The sequence below is a fragment of the Suricata suricatta genome, chromosome 5 (assembly GCF_006229205.1).
Source record: "Suricata suricatta isolate VVHF042 chromosome 5, meerkat_22Aug2017_6uvM2_HiC, whole genome shotgun sequence".
Classification (NCBI taxonomy): Eukaryota; Metazoa; Chordata; class Mammalia; order Carnivora; family Herpestidae; genus Suricata; species Suricata suricatta.
This window is the reverse complement of record NC_043704.1, coordinates 72,580,077-72,602,353: the sequence shown is the minus strand read 5'-3', so window position 1 is coordinate 72,602,353 and position 22,277 is coordinate 72,580,077. Positions and strand designations below refer to the sequence as shown.

The 22,277-nt window shown below is 43.4% G+C and overlaps 1 protein-coding gene and 1 long non-coding RNA gene across 2 annotated transcripts in view; one reads left to right on the top strand and one right to left on the bottom strand.

Moving 5' to 3' along the window:
- The first annotated feature begins 14,246 nt into the window (after positions 1 to 14,246).
- Positions 14,247 to 22,277, top strand: part of BDH1 (3-hydroxybutyrate dehydrogenase 1) — a 58,336-nt gene continuing 50,305 nt past the window's right edge. The window contains exon 1 of the mRNA XM_029939600.1: positions 14,247 to 14,630. Within this exon, the coding sequence (XP_029795460.1) occupies positions 14,572 to 14,630 (59 nt within the window). The 5' untranslated portion in view covers positions 14,247 to 14,571. The remainder of the gene's footprint in view (positions 14,631 to 22,277) is intronic.
- The window catches only part of LOC115291869, a 15,133-nt gene continuing 13,354 nt past the window's right edge, over positions 20,499 to 22,277 (bottom strand). The window contains exon 3 of the long non-coding RNA XR_003908701.1: positions 20,499 to 20,596. This is a non-coding gene — a long non-coding RNA (uncharacterized LOC115291869). The remainder of the gene's footprint in view (positions 20,597 to 22,277) is intronic.

Here is a 22,277-nt window from a genome sequence, read left to right as displayed (position 1 = left end):
ACCTCTGGGTATTTATCCAAAGCAAACAAAACCACTAACTCTGGAAGATACAGGTATCCCATGTCCTTTGCAGCATTATTTACAATAGCCACGATCTGGAAACAACCCAAGAGTCCAGTGATGGATAAAGGGATAAAGAAACTGTGGTATATAGATGCAACAGACTGTTATTCAGTCATGAAAAAGAATGAAATCTTGTCATTTGTGACAATATGGATGAACCTCAAGGATATTATGCTAAGTGAAGTAAGTCATACAGAGAAAGGTAAATACTATATGATCTGTCTTATATGTGGAATCTAAAAAAAAAAAAAACAAGCTCAAAGATACAAAGAACAGTTTGGCAGTAGCAGAGAGAGGGGATTAAAGGGGTGGGAAAATGGATGAAGGGGGTCAAAAAGTAAAAACAACAAATAAAAATAAAAGATTAGAAAAAGAGAAGGTATAAGTGAATCATGTTCTTTGAATCTATGGTTACATATAAATGTAACTATTTGGAAAAAGTTTTATTCAAATAACCTTGGCTCATTTCTGGGTGTTACATATGGAATTAATTAAACTAAATTAAGGTTACTTTTTAAATTAAAAAACAGACATTCCATTATAGACAATGTTTACTATTACTATTGTTTGATATTATGCATTAATATGCAATATCTGTGACGGATACACATTTTTCTCAAGGTAATATGCATCTTGGATTTGGGAATAAATTGTTAATATGCTTTAAAAACATAAGAATCAGCTAATATAGTGTAGTCTTTATTTTAAGAACAGTTTATTATTCCTTCAGGATGTATATTTTGACCATGAAATTGAGATATAAAATCAAGTCAAAGGGCTTTGTGGAGTTAAAAATATTTTTTTAATGTCTTTATTTCATTATGAGAGAGAGATAGAGAGTGAGCAGGGGAAGGTCAGAAAGAGAGGGAGACACAGAATCCCAAGCAGGCTCCAGGCTCTGAGCTGTCAGCACAGAGCCCCAACGTGACGCGGGGCTCAAACCCACAGACTGTGAGATCATGACCTGAGCTGAAGTCGGATGCTTAACTGAATGAGCCACCCAGGTGCCCCTTTGTGGAGTTAAAAACAAATCCTGAAAGTAAAATAATCCATGTATTGAAAAGGAGGGAAAGAAAAAGAAAGGAAGGGAGGGAGGGAAGGAAGGAAGGAAAGGCTTAGGTTGATAGAGTCAAGCAGTTGACCTGTTTACGATTAGAAGGCCCAAGTGAGAAGGCTCAGGGATGTTAGCCAGGCACTGCTTAGTGACTGCTTATAAGACTTAGAGGTAATGTTTACTTGTTTGTTTCATATTTTGAGGCCCTTGCCTGGTTTGAAACTTTTCATCGCAGGCAGTTTTCTCATCATCATTGTGTCTCTTGCTGAGAAAGGTAAGCAGCTCTGCTGTGAGAGGAGGCAGCGCCCTGCGGTATGGGAGCACTAGGTATGGGAGCACTAGACTGGGAATGAGCCAGCCGCAGTTCTAGCTCCATCTCTTTATCAACATCAGCAAGGTATTTAATCTCCTCAAGCCTCAGGGTTTCTCTCTGTATGCAGAATAAGCTCTCCAGCTTCCAGTTAACCCTGGGTTGTGACCAGAAAACTAACCCATTATAGAATTGCCTTTTGGAAGCCACTCCTTTTACAAAGAAAGCCAGGCTTCTGTGAAAAAACCTCGGAAAAGAAGAGCACAAGGGGAGGGAACCACAGGCAAGCCAGGCCTTCCTGTGAGCCCTGGCCCAAGATGGCTCTTAAGGGATGCCTGAGCCCCCCTTTCCCAGAATTGGTATCTGCAGAGAATAACAAGTCCATTAAAAATGGGCGTGGATCCCTCTGAGTGCCCAGCACTCTACAATTCACACACATTAGCTAGTGTGCTCTGCAGACTGCTCCCAGAAGTTTCCTCTCTTGCAGAAAGTCCTGCCTGGATGTGGTGTTTCCCAGCCCTGCCATCCGGCAGAGTACAGCATTCTCTCCACAAGGGAGAGTGCTGGACCCAGCGGAAAGACTGTGAAGATGGGCCGTTCCCCTCATCCACCCACATCTCACCCCAGCATCCAGCACAGAGCTGCCTCGCCTCCACGGGCCAGCCGCAGAAATTGCTTGATTCTGCCTCCAAGCTGAGGCCTGCCACCCGGGAGGAAGGCCAGTCAGGGGCTGCACGTCTGATAGGGGCTGGTTGGCCCGCCCTCCCGGTGCAATTTAAGCAGGAGCGGTTCCTTCCCCTGCACCTTGTCTGATGTTGGAGAAGAGCGACCTCTAGTGGTAGTCCTTGGAAGAGCCGCTGCGGCTTCCTCCTGCCTGGGTGAGGCCCTTTGGGATCTATCCTGCGTGGAAGGGTAGAGCTTAACTGGGCGTGGCTGAGAGGTGGGGAGAAGGGACAGCGTGGACTCTTGAGCTCAAGGAAGCTTGACCTTGCAAAGGTGGCTTTTCAGACCAATTTTTGGGCATGAGCACATCTATCTCTGATTCTCCTGTCTTGTAACACGAAGACTCAGGTGTTGGAGCAAGCATCCCTCACCCCTGACTCACCTGGTTGCAGTGGGCTCACCTGCCCGTGACTGAGAAGGGGAAGGTGGGAAGGGCATCAAGCAGTGCGTCTGGGTACGAACGAGGGCACCTGGTTGTCTGTTGAGAGCACTGATCCTCAGATGGTCTCCGCCTGAGCCTCTGTGGCCCTGCAATGATCTGTCGGTCAGTCCTGTCTTCAGCACAGGTTGGGGAGGGGAAAGCTTATCCCTGTGTGAGCAGGCCAACGTTGGGTGGCGAGCCCCATGCCACAGCAGGACTGCCTGGTGACTGTGACTTTTCCAGATCTCACTATCTTCTCAACACCACCCCATTCTCTGAGATGGACAGTTCACATTTTTCCAATCTTCAGTAAAGAGCTACACAATTGGGATTCAAGCCTCCCTTCCCTTCCAAACAGATTGCCTTGCCTAATCCCCCTCCTGTAAGGAATTTGAGAGCTGCCGCCCACCAAGGCCCATGATTTCCATGTGCTTAGGAGGCAGAGGCTTCGGGAAAGGAAGTGGCACAGGCAAGCTCGAAGGGGAAGCCACCATCAACACCACCTCCCTCCCTTCTTGGTCTTGGAAATACGTTTTTTTTTTTTTTTTTTTTTGCTGCTGTTGTTTTCTGTGAATTATATCTATCTCCAGCACTATGTCCAGTGACTTTACTGAATTTAATGAGACCCCAAACTCCTGCACTGACAAGGTAAAGTTGAGTGTTAGTTGTGTATAATTTTCGCCAATTCTATTTCTAATCATAAGGAGGGTGACCACCCATCCCAGTCTGCCTGGGACCGTCCTGGTTTACATCTGTTTCCTTGGCAGAATTATTACTGTTCTTCCCTTCCACTCTGAAGAGGGTCCTATTTACATGGTAAATGACTTGGGCACCCTAATCACAGGTAATCTCTGTAAGAAAACATTAAGGCATTATTTGAGAGGATGTTAGAGACAAGGTTACCTGGAATTTGAGATTTAAATTGGTTATTACAATCTTGGCATCATTTGCTGGCATCTGAGCTTCTCAGCAGCTGGAATGAAAGAAAAACATGAATGAGGGGCTGGGAAGCTGATTCTGTCCTGTAAAATGATGCATATTGTGCCTTCTGAAGCAAATGCTTATCAGGCTTTACATCTTAGGAGGAATTTTAAACATAAATTGTTATATAAGGGACACTGAATAATATAAGTGACTGTGTGTTCAGTGGTAGTTTTTGCAGAAGTTTCTGTGTGGCTATTTTTTATATTGGTCCTCAAAATGACTGTGGTTTTCTAAATCTCTCTCTTTCTCTGTGAAAAAGGGGGAGGGACTAAAAATTCCTTCACAGAGCTTAATTAAGATAATGTGCGTGCAAGTGCCAACTAGAAGATACAAATCTTTCATTCTTATTAACTTGTCCAAAATTCTCCTTTTATTGATGGGGAAGGCCTAGAGCGGGAGGAAGTGATGTCGTTAGTGGCAAAACTGGGGCTCGGACTCCTGTTTCACTCTAAAAGCTAATAAAACCTTACATTGCTGTTCACCAAGACATTACTGAGCTACTATAAGGCCCCCAGTTGGGGCTGAGTGGGAAGCCGATTCAGAGAGGAACTCAGAGGCCTTGGACCACAGTGGGTGTAGTGGCCCAAATGCAGAGGCTAGAAATGGTGTTTCAAGTCATCACCATAAAAAGATGTTATTAACCTAATTTCCTAATTTTCTTTTAGCAGAATAAAAAGCACCTTGGTGTTTCTCTGAATTACTTCTACCTAAAAAGAACACAGCATCTGTTTTTTTTTTTGTTTGTTTTTTTGTTTGTTTTTTTTTGCAAGTTAAGAAAAGACTGTTCTCATTTCGGTCTCCAGGGACACAGCCGTTTAGGGGACTAGTTCCAGCAGTGGGTTTCCAGCATTATAGCACAACATTCTTTTCCGCTTCCCCTTCTCCAGGCCAGTATGTCTCAAATGTGGTCTCAGACCAGCAGCATCAGCATCACCCAGAAACGTGTTGGATATGCGGGTCCTCAGGCCTCTCCCAGACCTGCTGAATGGGGTTGATTCTGTTGCATATTACGGTGTGAGACCCGCTGCTCTCGGCTCTTCTTAAGGCCTGTGCTGCTTCAAAGAGGGAAAAGAGGCAAAACCATAGCAGTTCTTTCCCGTGATGCTCACTCCACCCGATAGGTGGGCTGTCCTTTCCAAACTCCCAGCAACCATTGCCTTTTTAGGTGTGTCCATCTCACTGGACTTGCTCAAAAAACGAAGATGTCGCGAGGCATTGGTGGGATGGTTTCCCTAGCCAGTACCACCTCTGGCTAATACAAACTGTCTCTACCTGCACGTCACACGTACCAGATTCAAGAGCCCTGTAGTCTGATGGCCCAAATTAGTTTTGTTTTAAACAGAAGACATTTATCTCTTCAGCCTCTGTGTCTATGGCTCATTTCCAGTTGAAATAAACTAAAAAGGATCCCATTTATTTGTTTAAGGTAATCAGGTCTCCAGGAAGTAAAAGCCAGAGCAGTCCAGAATGTAGAATTCTGTAGAAACTGTTATTCCCTTTACAAAGAGCTTTCACATTTGCAAATAGGTTTCGGTAGAAATAGCTGATCTGAGCCTGAAAGAATATTGATTTGATTTTCTTTTTTTTTTCAATGTTTATTTATTCTTGGGGGTGGGGGGGCAGAGAGAGAGAGAGAGAGAGAGAGAGAGAGACAGAATCTGAAGCAGGCTCCAGGCTCTGAGTTGTCAGCACAAATCCCCAACTATCAGCACAGAGCCCTACACGGTGCTCGAACTCACAGACTATGAGATCATGACCTGAGCTGAGATCGAACGCTTAACCCAACCGCCCCTTGATTGACTTTTCAAGCATAATGAGCCTAATAGTTTCCCCTGCTCACCCTGCCATTACCACAGAGCAGTGTTGTGGGTACAAGCTTATCAATGGGGCAAGAACCCCCAACCCTCCCTGCCGAGGACTTTTCTTTTTTTTTTTTTTTGCCGAGGACTTTTCTTGACCAGAGACGTAAACTAAAAATGAAATGAGAATTCTGGCTGCATGGACCTCAAATTGCCCTTTTTGGTCTTCTCAGTGGAGCTTCCTGGACTATTCAAGGCACTCTTCCCCAAGTGTTAGCTTGTATGCATCGTGCTGCCAGGAGAGTGGGACTTTTTTCTACTCCACGCAGCAGAGGGGACGCTGATGCTTGGGACGCTGGGGCTGAGTTCTTATACAGGTGAGCAGGAAAGCACACCATGAGAGCGGACTGGACTCCCTGACTTGACCAGTCAGCATCACCCATCTGAGTTCTGGAGCAAGCTGTCTTGGCCGACAGTGAGGGGGGGAAAGATTTAAAAATCAGGTGAAAAGTAACAGCTGGAGGCAAAAATAATCAAGAATAGAAGTATCTTTTCTCTAGAACAAGGGTTCTCAGCCTTCAGTTACCCATTTGAATCATCTGTGGAGCTTTTAAAGTGCCTAACGACCAGGACTTCCCTTACACCAATCAAATCAGAATCTCTGGGAGCGGTACCCAGGAATCAACATTTTAAAAAAAATTTGGGAAGGGGGGGCGGTGCTGCCTGGGTGGCTCAGTCGGTTAAGTGACTGACTTTGGCTCAGGTCATGATCTCACAGTTCATGGGTTCAAGCGCGTGTAGGGCTCTGTGCTTGCAGTTCAGAGCCTGGAGCCTGCTCCCGGTTCTGTGTCTCCTTCTCTCTCTGCCCCTCCCCCTCTCATGCTCTGTCTCTCTCTGTATCAAAAATAAATAAAACATTAAATAAATAAATAAAACATTAAAATAGTTTTAAGAAATAAAACAAAAATTTAATGTTTTTTTCTATCTTTTTTCTTTTATAGTTTATTATCAAGTTGGTTTCCATATAACATCCCAACGACTACCCTCCTCCATGCCCATCACCTGCCTTCCCCTCTCCCTCCCCCTTCAACTCTCAGTTTCTTTTCAGTATTCAATAGTCTCTCAGGTTTGGCATCCCTCTCTCTCCCCAACTCTCTCTCCCTCCTCCACTCCCCATGGTACTCCATTAGGTTTCTCCTGTTCTCCTGTTAGACCTATGAGTGCAAATATGGTATCTGTCCTTCTCTGCCTGACTTATTTTGCTTAGCATGACACCCTCGAGGTCCATCCACTTTCCTACAAATGGCCAGATTTCATTCTTTCTCATTGCCATGTAATACTCCATTGTATATATATACCACATCTTCTTGATCCACTCATCAGGTGATGGACATTTAGGCTCTTTCCATGATTTGGCTATTGCTGACAGTGCTGCTATGAACATTGGGGTACATGTGCTCCTATGCCTCAGCACTTCTGTATCCCTTGGGTAAATCCCTAGCAGTGCTATTGCTGGGTTATAGGGGATTTCTATTGCCAATTTTTTGAGGAACCTCCATACTGTTTTCCATAGTGGCCACAACAGTTTACATTTCCACCAACAGTGTAGGAGGGTGCCCGTCTCTCCACATCCTCGTTTCTCCACATCCTCGCCAGCATGTATTGTCTCCTGATTTGTTCATGTTAGCCACTCTGACTGGCATGAGGTGGTATCTCAGTGTGGTTTTGGTTTGTATTTCCCTGATGATGAGTGTCGCTGAGCATCGTTTCATGTGCCTATAGGTCATCTGAATGTCCTCTTTGAAGAAGTGTCTGTTCACATCTTCTGCCCATTTCATCACTGGGTTATTTATTATTTTTTTCCAGGTGTGGAGTTTGGTGAGTTTCTTATAGATTTTGGATACTAGTCCTTTATCTGATATGTCATTTGCAACTATCTTTTCCCATTCTGTCGGTTGCCTATTTTATTGATTGTTTCCTTTGCAGTGCAGAAGATTTTTATCTTGATTAGGTCCTATAGTTCATTTTTGCTCTTGATTCCCTTGCCTTTGGGAATGTGTCGAGTCAGAAATTGCTGCGATTGAGGTCAAAGAGGTTGTTTCCTACTTTCTCCTTGAGGGTTTTGATGGTTTCCTGTCTCACATTCAGGTCCTTCAGCCCATTTTGAGTTTATTTTTATGGGTGTAAGAAAGTGGTCTAGTTTCATTCTTTGCATGTTGCTGTCCAGTTCTCCCAACACCACCTGTTAAAGAGGCAGTCTTTTTTCCACTGGATACTCTTTCCTGCTTTGTCAAAGATTAATTGTGGGTCCAGTTCTGGGTTCTCTATTCTATTCCATTGGTCTATGTGTCTGTTTTTGTGCCAATACCATACTGTCTTGATGATGACAGCTTTGTAGTAGAGGCTAAAGTCTGGGATTGTGATGCCTTCCGTTTTGGTTTCTTCTTCAATATTACTTTGGCTATTTGGGGTCTTTTGTGGGTTCCATACAAGTTTTAAGATTGTTTGTTCTAGCTTTGAGAAGAATGCTGGTGCAATTTTGATTGGGATTGCATTGAATGTATAGATTGCTTTGGGTAATGTTGACATTTTAACAATATTTATTCTTCTGATCCATGACCATGGAATGTTTTTCCATTTCTTTATGTCTTCTTCAATTTCTTTCATAAGTTTTATATAGTTTTCATCATATAGATCATTTACATCTTTGGTAAGTTATTCCTAGGTATTTAATGGTTTTTTGTGCAATTGTGAATGGGATCAGTTTCTCTTTCTGTTGCTTCATTATTGGTGTATAAAAAGGCAACCAATTTCTGTATGTTGATTTTGTACCCTGTGACTTTGCTGAATTCATGGATTACTTCTAGTAGGCTTCTGGTGGAGTCTGTCGGGTTTTCCATGTAGAGTATCATGTCACCTGAGAAAAGTGAAAGTTTGACTTCATCTTTGCCAATTCTGATGGCTTTTATTTTTTGTTGTTGTCTAATTGCTGATGCTAGGACTTCCAGCACTATGTTAAACAACAGTGGTGAGAGTGGACACCCCTGTCGTGTTCCTGATCTCAGGGGGAAAGCTCTCAGTTTTTCCCCATTCAGGATGATATTAGCTGTGGGCTTTTCATAAATACCTTTTATAATGTTTAAGTAAGTTCCTTCTATCCTGACTTTCTCAAGGGTTTTTATTAAGAAAGGGTGCTGTGCTTTGTCAAATGCTTTTTCTGCATCTATCGACAGGATCATGTGGTTTTTATCTTTTCTTTTATTAATGTGATGTATCACATTGATGGATTTGCGAATATTGAACCAGCCTTGTAACCCAGGAATCCCACCTGGTCATGGTGGATAATTCTTTTTATATGCTATTGAATTCAATTTGCTAGTATCTTGTTGAGGATTTTTGCATCTGTATTCATCAAGGATATTAGCCTGTAGTTCTCTTTTTTTTTTTTGGCTGGGTCTGTCTAGTTTGGGAATCAAAGTGATGCTGGCTTCATGGAATGAGTCTGGAAGTTTTCCTTCTATTTCTACTTTTTGGAATAGCTTGAGAAGAATGGGTATTAACTCTGATTTAAATGTCTGGGCGTCTGGGTGGCTCATCTGGCTTTGGCTCAGGTCATGTCTCATGGTTTGTGGGTTCAAGCCCCGTGTTGGTCTCTGTGCTGACAGCTCAGAGCCTGAAGCCTGCTTCAGATTCTGTGTCTTCCTCTCTCTCTAACTCTCCCCTGCTCACGATCTCTCTCTCTCTCTCTCAAATAAATAAATAAAATATTAAAAAAAAGAAAAACTTAAATAAATAAATAAATAATAAATCTCTGGTAGAATTCCCCAGGGAAGCCATCTGGCCCAGGGCTCTTATTTGTTGGGAGATTTTTGATAACTGATTCCATTTCTTCACTAGTTATGGGTCTGTTCAGAATTTCTATCTCTTTCTGTTTGAATTTTGGTAGTGTGTGTGTGTTTAGGAATTTGTCCATTTCTTCTAGGTTGTCCAGTTTGTTGGGCATATAATTTTTCATAGTATTCCCTGATAATTGCTTGTATTTCTGAGGGATTGGTTGTAATAAATTCATTTTCACTAGTGATTTTGTCTATTTGGGTGCTATTTCTTTTCCTTTTGAGACGTCTGGCTAGAGTTTTATCAATTTTGTTTATTTTTTCAAAAAACCAACTCTTGGTTTCATTGATCTGTTCAACTGGTTTTTTTTGGGGGGGGGGATTCTATATTGTTTATTTTTGCCCTAATCTTTATTATTTCTCTTCTTCTGCTGGGTTCGGGGTATTCTTGCTGCTCTGCTTCTAGTTCCTTTAGGTGCACCATTAGATTTTATATTTGCGCTTTTTCTAGTTTGTTGAAATAGGCCTGGATTGCAATGTACTTTCCTCTTAGGACTGCCTTTGCTGCATCCCAGAGACTTTGGATTCTTGTATTTTCATTTTCATTTGTTTCCATATATTTTTAAATTTCTTCTCTAATTGCCTCAGTGGCCCATTCGTTCTTTAGTAGAATGTTATTTAACCTCCATGTTTTTTGAGGTTTTCCAGACTTTTTCCTGTGATTGATTTCAAGTTTCATAGCATTGTGATCTGAAAGTGTGCTTTGAATAATCTCATTTTTTTATACTTATTGAGGGCTGCTTCATGACCCAGTATGTGATCTATCTTAGAGAATGTACCATGCACTCTTGAGAAGAAGGAGAATTCCATAACCTCAGGATGTAGAGTTCTAAATGTATGTGTCAAATCCATCTGGTCCAATGTATCATTCAGGTCCATTGTTTCTTTTTTTTTTTTAATTTAATGTTTTTATTTATTTTTGATACAGAGAGAGACAGAGCATGAGAGGGGGAGGGTAAGAGAGAGAAGGAGACAAAGAACTGGAAGCAGGCTCCAGGCTCTAAGCTAAGCTGTCAGCACAGAGCCTGATGCGGGGCTTGAACCCACAAATGTGAGATTTGACCTGAGCTGAAGTCAGAGGCCCAACTGACTGAGCCACCCAGGCGCCCCAGGTCCATTGTTTCTTTAGTGATTTTCTGTCTAGTTGATCTATCCATTGCTGTAAGTGGAGTATTACAGTCCCTGCTATTAGCACATTCTTATCAAGAAGATTATTTCTGTTTGTGATTAATTGTCTTATGAATGATGTGCTTCCAAATTCAGTGCATAGACATTTGTAATTGTTAGTTCTTCCTGATGGATAGACTCTGTAATTATTATATAATGCCCTTTATCATCTCTGGTTACTGCCTTTACTTTAAAGTCCAGTTTGTCCAATATAGGTATGGCTACTCTTTTGACTTCCAGTAGCATGATAAATATTTCTCCACCCCCTTAATTTCAATCTGAAGGTGTCCTCAGGTCTAAAACGAGTCTCTTGTAGAAAGCAAATAGATGGATTTTGTTTTTTTATCCATTCTGATACCTTATGTCTTTTGATTGGAGAATTTAGTCCATTTACATCCAGTGTTATTATTGAAAAATATGGGTTTAGAGTCCTTGTTTTCTCTGTAGGATTCATGCTTGTAGTGGTGTCTCTGGTACCTTGTGTTCCTTGCAATATTTCCCTCGTAGAGAGAGTCCCCCTTAGGATTTCTTGTAGGGCTGGTTTAGTGTTGATGAATTCCTTCAATTTTTGTTTGTTTGGGAAAACCTTTATTTCTCCTTCTATTCTGAATGACAAGCTTCACTATGATATCTTGTGCAGAAGATTGATTCAAGTTACATCTGAGGGGCATTCTCTGTGCCTTTTGGATTTCAACGTCTGTTTCCTTCCCCAGATTGGGGAAGTTTTCAGGTATAATTTGTTCAAGTACCCCTTCAGCCCCTTTCTGTCTCTCTTCGTCTTCTGGAATTCCTATGATACGGATATTGTTCTGTTTGATTGCATCGCTCAGTTCTCAAATTCCCCTTTCCTGCTCCTGGATCGATTTATCTCTCTTTTTCTCAGCTTCCTCTTTTTCTATAATTGCATCTTCTAATTCACCTATCCTCCTCTCTGCCTCTTCAGTCCATGCAGTGGCCGCCTCCATCTTATTATGTACCTCATTTATAGCATTTTTTAAATTCATCACAGCTATTTTTAAGGCCCATAATCTTTGTAGCAATAGTTTCTCTGGTGTCTTCCATGCCCTTTTCAAGCCCAGCGATTAATTTTATGACTGTTGTTCTAAATTCTAAACAGATATATTGCTTATTCTGTTTTGAGCAATTCTTTAGCTGTCGTTTCTTCCTGGAATTTCTGTAGAGGAGAGTTCTGTTTCATCATTTTAGCTAGCTTTCTGTCTCTTGTACGTTTTAAAAGTTTGTTATGCACTCTGCACCTGTGAGTTCTGCTATATTAAAGGAGGCTCATTGATTGTCCACAGCCCGTCCACTCAGGAAGTGTTCTTTTAATGGTGTCCCTTGGTCTCTCTTGTTGTGCCTTTGGTTATTCTATTTCCCTACTTGTAGTGATATTTGGGACTCTCCACCATGTGTACTTTGGCTTGTTTCTTGAGGTAGCCCTGGAAAGGAAAACAGACAAACAGGGAACAAAAGCACGCAAATGCACAGACAAATCAAACAAAAAGCAAACCAAAAGAAAAAAAAACTAAAACAAAAACAACAAAAGCCAAAGGGCAGTCTAAAAGCATAAAACCAGAAATCACAGCTACAAATAAAGAGCAGGGTGGAGGCAGTGCTGAGGGAAGAGCATGTACAAAGAGAGAAATGACAGGGGTGGGGAGAAAGAGAAATTGAACATTGACCAGGCAGAGAGACTAAAAGGCCTTCTTCAGAGAGAGAAAAAGGAGACTATGGTTGGAGGCGAGGAGAAAGAAACAAAGATAATGTTACCTAGAGAAACTATGTAGTCTGATTATTCCAGAGAGAGAGAGAAAGGGAAGTAACGAGGGAGATGTAGAGTTTGCATCAAGAGAATGGATTAAATGTGACTGTTTAAGCAAACCTATAACCAGAGCGCCCAGTCCAGTGGAGGGGAGAGAGAAGAATGAGATAAGGGAGAATATATCTGAATAGGAAGAATTGACCTAGAGTTAATCATGACAATGCATCAATGCTGGTCTTGCCCCAGGCTCCAGTAGGAAAAAAAGAAGCAGCTCTCCAGCACAGATGGGCTATGGTTTGGTGTAGGCAGGTTTAGTTTCTACCATGGACCCTGCAGGCCGCTTTCTGAGGCCCTGCCTTGGTGGTTGTAGGGAGGAAAATGGAGCCCCCCCCCCCCCCCCCCACCGCCCAGTTCCTTCTCAAACCAAGCCTTGCAAATTACTCTTTTGGGTTCTGTCTCCCTGTGCCAAGGGTGCAGCCAAAGTGGGCTGTGTTCTATGTCCGACGCCCAGCCTCATTTCCAGATCTTAGTGCGCGCACTTTAATGATACTGCTCGAAATGTAATCCCGCAGGCCCATGCTGGGGCACTTCCTAGCCAGGGGTCGAGTAGGGGGAGTAGGGGAGGGGTGCTGACCAATTCCCTTGCGGAACATCTATTCCGGAAGAAATTTATGGGACCAGGCACCCAGGCCAAAAAAGGCTCTGCAGTTAGAGATAGGATATCTTTCCAAACGCCATGCCATTAGAGATGGGATGACAGGATCCCTCTCCATCCTGCTGACATTTTTCTCTCCCCCAGGGACAGTTCTATGAGCAGAAGATATATCTTTCAGATATATGTCATCAGGGCCCCTTCCAAACAGTCATTTTTAAGTTTGCCTACTTAAGACCACAAGATCTTTCTCTTCCCTGCTGGGCATGCTGAGTTCTTGTCTTTTTTAGAAGGCTCCTCCTTGGGGTGCCTGGGTGGCTCAGTTGGTTGAATGTCTGGCTTCGGCTCAGGTCATGATCTTGCAGTTTGTGAGTTCAAGCCCTGAAGCAGGCTCTCTGCTGGCGGTGCAGAGCCTGCTTCAGATACTCTTGTCTCTCCCTCTCTCTGCCGGCCCCCTGCTCATGTTCCTCTCTCTCTCTCAAAAATAAATAAACATGAAAAAAAAAAAAAAGACCTCTCTTACTGAATACAAAGCCATTCTTGGAGGGGGTCTTGGATGGAACTTGTATGTATAAGCAAGCCCGTGATTTTGAAGTCTCAAGGAACTGGGCTGTGCTGGTTGCCAGCTTTTGCCTAATGAGCACTCCCCTCCTTGGCGCGCAGCTCTTCCAAGCACTAAAGCCTTTTAAAAATTCTGAAACAGGCTCCCCTAGTCCCTCCTCACCCCCCAATTCACCATACTCTTGGCAGGATCTGGAGCATATCACGGACCATGTAAACAGCAGAAATACGCTACAGGCTGTGAACCAAAAAAGTGTACGGGATGCTCTTGCCCTTCTCCTTGACTCCCCTCAGCTGCCTGGGGATGCCTCCCATAGCAGTATCACCAAGTGTTTTCAAAGAAAAACGTGCTGTGTCATTCCAGGGAGGAACTATATTTTGAAACTGCTAAGTGTCTATTTAGCTTTTATGTGACCCTTCCTAACCTTTTGCCTCTTTCCATAAGAGCTGTTTTTTTCCATTTCCATCCCTAGGCTGGAAGGACTTACTCTGGGCACTCCCCAGTCCAAAGGCCAGGAAGAAAGCCTCTCCTCTTCTCAGAGCAGGGTAAATCAAGGTCCCTGCCTTAGCCCAGTTTCCCCTAAAAATGAAGCCTGAGGCAAAGCTTGCATGCTAAATCCTTCCTGGGGGTAGAGGATGAATCAGAGTGAGAAGGTAAAAGCAAGTGAGGAGATAAAGTGAATACAAGGCAGCTCATTACCAAACAGGTCATAGCGGCTTCAACACTGCTGGTTGCTTGGGCAACGGGCACTTGATCCTGTGGCTGGGATAGAAGACTGGCCAAGCAGGAGCTGACTCGGGGCACCTTCTCAGGAATGGATTTAACACCCTTGCAAGGACCTTAGGGGACAAAGCAAACTCGAGGCAGCTCCTAGAAGCCTGGAGAAAGAGACAGCCAGTGCTGAGTGCTCAAGTGGAAATGCCTGGGTTGCCGTGGCAGATGGATGTGAAGGGATAAAAAGGCTCAGGAAAGGGGGCACACTGGAATCGATATGTAATGTGAGGCCAGAAGATCCACAGTGGGGCGGGGGTTGGGTTAGTTTCCACCGGGGGTTCCACTGAAACAAGAGCCTAGAGAGATATATAATTTGTATCTTTCTTGACTAGTAAGCTTTAGTTTCTAAATTTTCTAGAATAAGCCGTCAGTAGGAAAGCAAGTAAGTCAACACGAGTTCTCATTTGATGAGCTTTCATGGATGCATACTGCAGATTCTGCAAGAGGATGGACCAACTTCAGGGAGGTGAGTGTTCCAAACCCAAAGGGATGAAGTCCAGGAGTAGTCAACTCTTTGCAGAGGTGTGATGTGGCAGGGGGAGAGGACAGGTTCTGGTGCCAAGTCAGCAACCAATTGTATGGCATCACCTGTGTGTCAGGCACTGTGCCAGGAAGCGGGGGTACAGAGGTGAATACAGTCTGGTCCCTGAGGTCCAGGAAGTCCCAGGCCAATAATAAAAAATTAGCCATGGAGGACTTCATGACTAGGTAGAGATTATCTCTTTGGGCCTCTCTTGGAATTGGGGATGTTGGTATGTACTCACTGCTGGGAAGGGTCACCTTTGAGTTGTTTTTCTAGTAAAGGAAACATCCTCTGATCTACTGCCCATATTGGGAGACTAGGCCAGGTCAGGGTCAGAGCTCCTCCCTGGGCCTGCAGGGAGCCAGCTGTGTGTGAACCAGCAGACAGATGGGCCTCTGACCCACTATCCACGCTGGCCACTCTCTAGGGAGCCCTATGAAGTAAACTTCAGGGTGTGACACATTTTCTCCTGGGTTTCCTTCCACTTTGGAAATGAGAGAGGAGAAATAACTGGCAGCAAATGGTTGCACAAAATTCTACTGGACTGAAAAGGAATTGCTGGGACTCATGGTTGTGTCATCCAGTGCCCAGCACACTGCCTGCACTTGATAGGTTCTTGGTCACTGTCATTGATCGAGGCACACAGGGATTACAGAATCCCAGCACTTCTGTTAGGGAAGGTGTTGGTCCGGGTGTGGAGGTGCTGCTTGAAGTGATGGAAAGAGCCTGGGGGCAAGAACAGGCCACAAGTGGGGCATCTGGGTGGTCCGATGGTTGAGCATCTGACTCTTTATTTCAGCTCAGGTCATGATCTCATGGTCATGGGATCAAGCTGCACTGAGCTTGGAGGCTGCTTGGGATTCTCTCTCTCTCCCTTGGCCTCTGCCCTTCTCTCTCTCTCACTCTCTCTCTCTCTCTCTCTCAAAATAAATAAATACACATTAAAAAAGACTAAAAAAAAAAAAAAACGAACAGACCCCAAGGGTGGTAAAGACCAGACCAAGCAGGTGGTGTGGACCATGGATAAATGCAGCACAGCCAGACATACCAGACTGAAGGTTTCCTTGTGGTTTGATTTTCACTCTGGTGAGGTCTGCATCTGCACAGATATGCCCCTTGCTCTTGTCAAGATCATCAGTGATTTCCACAGGTTGCTAGAGTCAGTGATCAGTTCTCAGTCCTCAGGTTTGATCTATCAGCAGCCTTCGAGGTGCTTGATTACATCCTTTGTTCTCCTGGCGAACAGGGGATCACTTTTCCTCCACTCTTCTGCCTCCTGACTGCTCCTTCCCTGTCTCCTTTGCTGGCTCCTCCTTTCTCTCCTGGTTTTTAAATATCAGAGGGCCTTGGAACTCAAATCTAGGACCACTTCCTTTCTCTATCCATATTCCCTCCTTTTGGGTCTAATCCAGGTTCGAGAAGTTATGTCCAGCCCAGATCTCTTCCAGACTGGATTCGAGACTCCCACGTCTCCTTTGAGTGTACAGGCATCCCCAAATCAACATGTTTGAAACTGAACTCTAACCTTCCATTTAAAACTTGCTCTCAAAATCCTGGAATCATCTTTGTGCTCGTGCCCGTGCTCTTGCTCATTCCCTCTCTCTCTCTCTCTCTCTCTCTCTCTCTCTCTCTCTCTCTCTCTCTCTCATACCTCTGATCTTGTAGCAAATCCTGTGGATTTGATCTTCAAAGTATGTTCAGGAAAAGCCATCTCTCACATCTCTGCTGCTAGAGACCCAGTCTGAGCCATCATAATCTCTCTCTTAAATTATTGCAACCGGCTCCTAACTGGTCTCTGTTTCCATCTTCGACCGACTTCAAAATATTGCCTATTCTCAAAAAAGAAGTCAGAGAAATTCTTTCAAAATTGAAGTCCAGTCATGTTACTTCTCTTCTCAAAATCCTCTAGTGGCTCCCACCCTAACCAGTAAAGCCAAAATCCCTCTAATCTGCCCCCAGCACCCTCAGATGACACCGTTTCCTGCTCTTCCTTTCATCGGCTCTGCTCCAGCTACCCCTGACCCCCCTTGCCCATGCCTAACTCACTGCGCATGCTCGAGCCGCCCTTCACGCCTGCCATTACCCCTGCGTGGATGTTATTCCCAGAGCCAGACAGAGTTACTCCAGTGCTAGGGAGCAAAGGCTTCAGGCCCTTCACTTGGTCACATGGGTCTACCTAAGGTCCTGCACTTAATTTTATATTGATGATTTTATGTTCTTTTGATTTCTTTCTTTTTAGAGAAAGAGCACCAGCGAGGGAGAGGGACAGGGATGGGGGAGAGAGAGGGAGACAGAATTCTAAGAAGGATCCACACTGGGCACAGAGCATGAGATGGGGCTCCATCCCATGACCATGAGATCAGGACCCCAGTCTCAACTGAGAGCTGGATGCTCGATGGACTGAGCCACCCAGTAGCTCCTATATTCTTTTTCTTAGGGAAGATGTCCAAATTATATAACAATTAGGTCCCACAAATATTAGATCTATCTACTCCTGTCACCCAGACATCTGCATGGTGTTCTACTTCACATCCTTCAAATCTTTGTTCAAATATCACCTTCAGGGGCAGGCAGATGGCTGGCTGAGTCAGTGGATCATGTGACTGCTGATTTTGGGGTTGTGAGTTCAAGCCCTCCGTTGGGCCCAGAGCTTACTTAAAAAATGGAAACTCTTTTAAAAAATCCCTTTCCATGTAAAACTATCTTTTTAAAAAATTTTTTAATGTTTATTTATTTTTGAGAGAGAGAGAGACAGAGCATGAGTGGGGAAGGGGCAGAGAGAGGGAGACACAGAATCAGAAGAAGGCTCCAGGCTCTGAGCTGTCAGTACACAGCCCAATGTGGGGCTTGAACCCACGAACTGTGAGACCGTGACCTGAGCTGGAGTCAGATGCTTAACTGACTGAGCCACCCAGGGGCCCCATGTAAAACTATTTTAAATTGTACCACCGTCCCTTCATCTCTGGCAATTTCCCATCCTCTTTCTACTTTGTGTATATCCTTAGTACTTATCACCATTACAATCCTAATATTTATCTTATTTCCTGTGTCCCTCACTAGTATTTAGCTCCACAAGAGCAGGATTTTTATGTGTGTTGTTTCTAAGTATATCCCCAGTGCTTCAAGCAAATAGTAAGTGCTCAATAAATTTTTCTTGAATGAATGGAGTTCTACTTTTAGAGTGAAGAGGTATAATAAGATAGTTTGTATTTCTAGACTCCAAACAAAAGGCAGCAGGACCTTGGGAGGAGGACAGAAGTAGGAGGAATGGAAAAGACAGGTAGCTCTGTGATCACCAAGGGCTGGATGCCTAAGTTCCCCTGGCAACACTCCTAGGCTGCTGTTTGGTCTGGAAGTGCGGGACCAGTAGCATAGGGATGTCCCATAAGGGGCCAATGTGTAGAAGCAGGAGCAGGTTTGAGGACCCATTCTTGCTCCATTGTCTCTAAGGCACTTCCCTGTGGAAGGATGCCCCACTTCTGAGCAGTGGCCCTGAAGTCCCTCTGCTTCTTCATTATAGGAAGCCCTGGTTCCCCAGTAATGGTCCAGGACACTTGGTAGCCCTAGGGGACCACTGAACACCTAAAAAGAAGGGGGGCAGAATGAAAGCAAAGATACGAGAATATCCACATTAGATTTAAAGGGGAGGCAAGATTAGCCCAAAGACGTGTGTGTGTGTGTGTGAAGACACAGCAGGGAAGTCCAGGACAGATCAGGGTGCACAGATAGGTCAAGATTCATGGTTCAGGACAAATGCCACAAACATACAAGAGTTCTCAAGTCTCATCAGAAAGTGGTATGAGCTGTGTGGTTCAGGAGCCAGGCGGCTTGGTGGTGGCTGGAAAAACCTTCTTGCAGAAGGAGCTGCTAAGGCCCAAATGTCCTGCCAGTTGTTCCTGCCACCAGGGACCTATCATCAGCTGACCTGGATCTTTGACAGAGTCACTGCCTTCCCAGGGCAGTGATTTGGACTGGGTCTTAAAGACCTGTATCCAGCTTGGAGTATCCAAAGGATTTGAGAGATAGAGCAATAGTCAGGAAAGCAAGTTTCTAAACATGCTCTAAATACTGAGGTTGCTACAGCTTTAAATGCCAGCAAGCATTTGGGAGCGAAATGAAGCATTTTTTATATAGTAGTTTTATTAAGGGAATAAATATCTACAACTTCATGGCACACAAATTGTTCAGCCCTAGATTTGAGAGGCATTTTAATTAATTTAATTTAATTTAATTTAATTTAATTATTTTAAGTCCATTCAATTGAATTTCTTAGTGTTTCTGGCCAACACTAGGTTGTCACACTCTGATTAACTACTCCTAGAAGAGAAGCAAGGCAATTAGGATTGTAGACATGGTAAGTCACTCATCACTTCCAGTACTACATTAAATAAAAGTGTCCTTGTCTTGTTCCTACGTGGGAGAGGTTTGGAGGTGATGTGGCAAGATCGTGGAAGAAACTAGATGCTGGTTTTTTGACTCTTGAGAAATGACCTGCTTGATTGCTCATTTCTAATTAGATTTTAGAGGAAGAGTTTTTCTCAGCTTTGTCATTTGACACCAGCTGACTTTGAAAATCCTGTCTCTCAGAGCACTTTAAAACTAGAGAAAACCAGAACAGAAGTGGACGTCTTTTTCAGGGCTCTCCTTTGGCTCTCTGCCCTCAGGACAAAGGTAAAGCGGCGAATAAAAGCAAAAACCCCTGCTTTTTGTTCCACCAAAACTCAGGAAGGAGAAACGCTAGAGAGCCCTCAGAAGATGGAGTAAATACGGGACAGATGTGCGTGGCTATCGCCAGGGGCTTCGCCACATTAGCTGTCCTCATAGCGTCCCTTGTGTGACTCCACTGCTGTCACATCAGGAGCCAGGCTGCCTGGTATCTCATGGGGGAAGTTCCCTCAGTTGGCACTCTGTCTCTGGCTAAGACTGGGTAAACATTTCAACCTGGTTTCAGAATAACTCTGCCCTCTTGGCCCGTACTGGAATTAGGAGAAAAGTCTGTGCTCATGCCCAGGTGGTAGGTAAAGGGGAGTAGCTTTGAAGATACCCAAGAAAGGAAGCCTGGAGGCAGGCGATGGGGCCATGAGGAGCAGCCACCCTCCAGAATGTGAGCTTCTCCCTTCTCTACCTTGGAAAGTCTTCCCAGAATTTTGTGCAGAAGCAAGCAAAGGAAAATGTGCCTACTCACTGTGGTTGTTCCTTCACTTACTTATTTAACAAATTTCTAAGAAGTACCTATTATGTGTCCAGAACTGCTTATAATATCCCCTCCTATTCCCTCCAGTTGGCTTAGTCACTTCAAAGAAATCTAGTACATGATAGGCGTCTCCACATACCGTGGTGTGCCGCCACGTGCATTGGCCACATGTCTAGGGTTGCTCTTCTCTCTCCATTTCCTCTGTCTCCACTTTATTACCTTTGGCGCTGTGTCTCGCCCAGGCCCCTTCTCCACTTTTGGTTCCATATCGTATTTCCTTGGATCCTATAAGCTTAGTCTGTTCTTTAAAAATATTTATTTATTTAAGTAATCTCTACACCCAACATGTGGCTCAAACTCACAACCCCCAAATCAAGGGTTGTATGCTCTTCTGACTGAGTCAGTCAGGTGTCCCTCTGTTGCTTTTTAATCTACTATGCATTCAGTATTAGTCTAGAATGTATGTTCCATAAGAGTGAGAATTTGCTGTATCCAATGTCTATATCAGGGGCTAGCAACCCACATAGCAGGGCTCAATAAATATTTACAGAATAAATAAATGGATATTGGAGCAATTTTTAAAAATAATGTGTAGGGCAGCATCTCTGCTCTCAGAAGTCATTTTAATTTAAAAAGTAGAACTCTGGGTCTGGGAGCTTAATTTCCTTCCATTGAACATGAGCTAGATGTAGTGACTTGCCTCCAATGACTATATCTGGAAAAGAAAAAGAAAAAAAAAGAAAAAGAAAAAGCAGGAACTTTTCAGGGTAGAAATCTGGCAGACATTTCTTTAACCAGGTGATCAAGATTAATGTCATCAGTGTTAAGTTATATTGGTAATATATATCCTTGATATGATATGATGAGGAAGGTACTTCACCTCTGGTATTCTCCCCCCAAAACCAAATCCCAGTGTAACCATGAGGAAGCATTAAACACTGAAGAGTAGTCCATAGAATACCTGATCGGTACTGTTTATTTTTTTATTTTATTAAAAACTTTTTTTAACATTTATTGATATTTGAGAGAGAGAGAGAGAGAGAGAGAGAGAGAGAATGTGTGAGGGAGGGGCAGAGAGAGAGGGAGACACAGAACCCAAAGCAGACTCCAGGCTCTGAGCTGTCAGCACAGAGCCCGATGTGGGGCTTGAACCCACAAACTATGAGATCATGACCTGAGACAAAGTCAGACACTTAACTAACTGAGCCACCCAGGTGTCCAATGACTAGAACTCTTGAAAGGATCAAGGTCCTGAAAGTCAAAGCAAAACTGAGAAGCTATCATAAATTAGAGGAAGCTAGAAGACGTGACATGTAAATGTAATGTGGTATTTTAGATTAGATCCTGGGACAGAAAAAGGACATTAGTTAAAAAGACTGGTGAAATCCAAATAAAACCTGGATTTTAGTTAATTGTGATGTGCCAATGTTAGTCATGTAAAATACTCAAATCAGGGGTGAAGAGTATATGGAAACTCTTTATGTTATCTTTGAAACTTTTCTGTACATCTAAAATTATTCAAAATAAAAAGCCTATTAAAACACAAAAGAAGCAACGTATTCTCACTATAAAAATTCAAGCAATTTGGAAATGAAGCTAAAGTAAAAGTTCCACATCCCTCTGCCATCCTAATCCTTTAGAAATAATAACTATTGGGAGTTCAGTGTCTAATATTCCACATCTCTCTCTATGTCTAAAAATTTGCAATTTTGTATATTACACAAATAGTTCTCTTAAAATTAAAAAAACCAAAATATAGAGAACAGACTGATGGTTACCAGAGAGGAGTGGGCAGAGGGGAGGGGTGAAATAGGTGCTGGGGATTGAGGAAGGCACTTGGGATGAGCACTGGGTGATGTATGGAATTGTTGAATCACGAAATTGTACACCTGAAATTAATATAACAATATATGTTACCTAACTGGAATTTTAAAAAAATCTATAATAGAAACACTTTCCACAGAGTCATGGTACACATATTGTTTTGTACCTTGATTTTTTTTTTCCACATTATAATATGTCCTGGGTATCTTTCCTTGTTTTTAACGTACATTTGCCTCCAGTCATTTACTGGCCACACAGACGTCCATGGTGGGAAAGCAGGGTAGCTAGTACTTGTTTGGTTGTATGTATGAATGGCTGAATGGGGCACGAACTAGTCTTCTCTGCATCTCAGCCTCACTATTGTGTTCATACTCCCCATGGCCAGGCCAGCTGTACTTGTCAGGTTCAAGGTGTTGGAAATGTGGCTTGAGAAAACTCCCCAGCTACCCTCTGAGCTTAATATTTTACATCTTTAGACTGACTCTCTTTCTTACTTTCAGTTCCAAAATTTCAGGGAGAACAAGTAATAAATTGTACCATTTATCTTGAATGTATCATAGATAAGCTGCTAC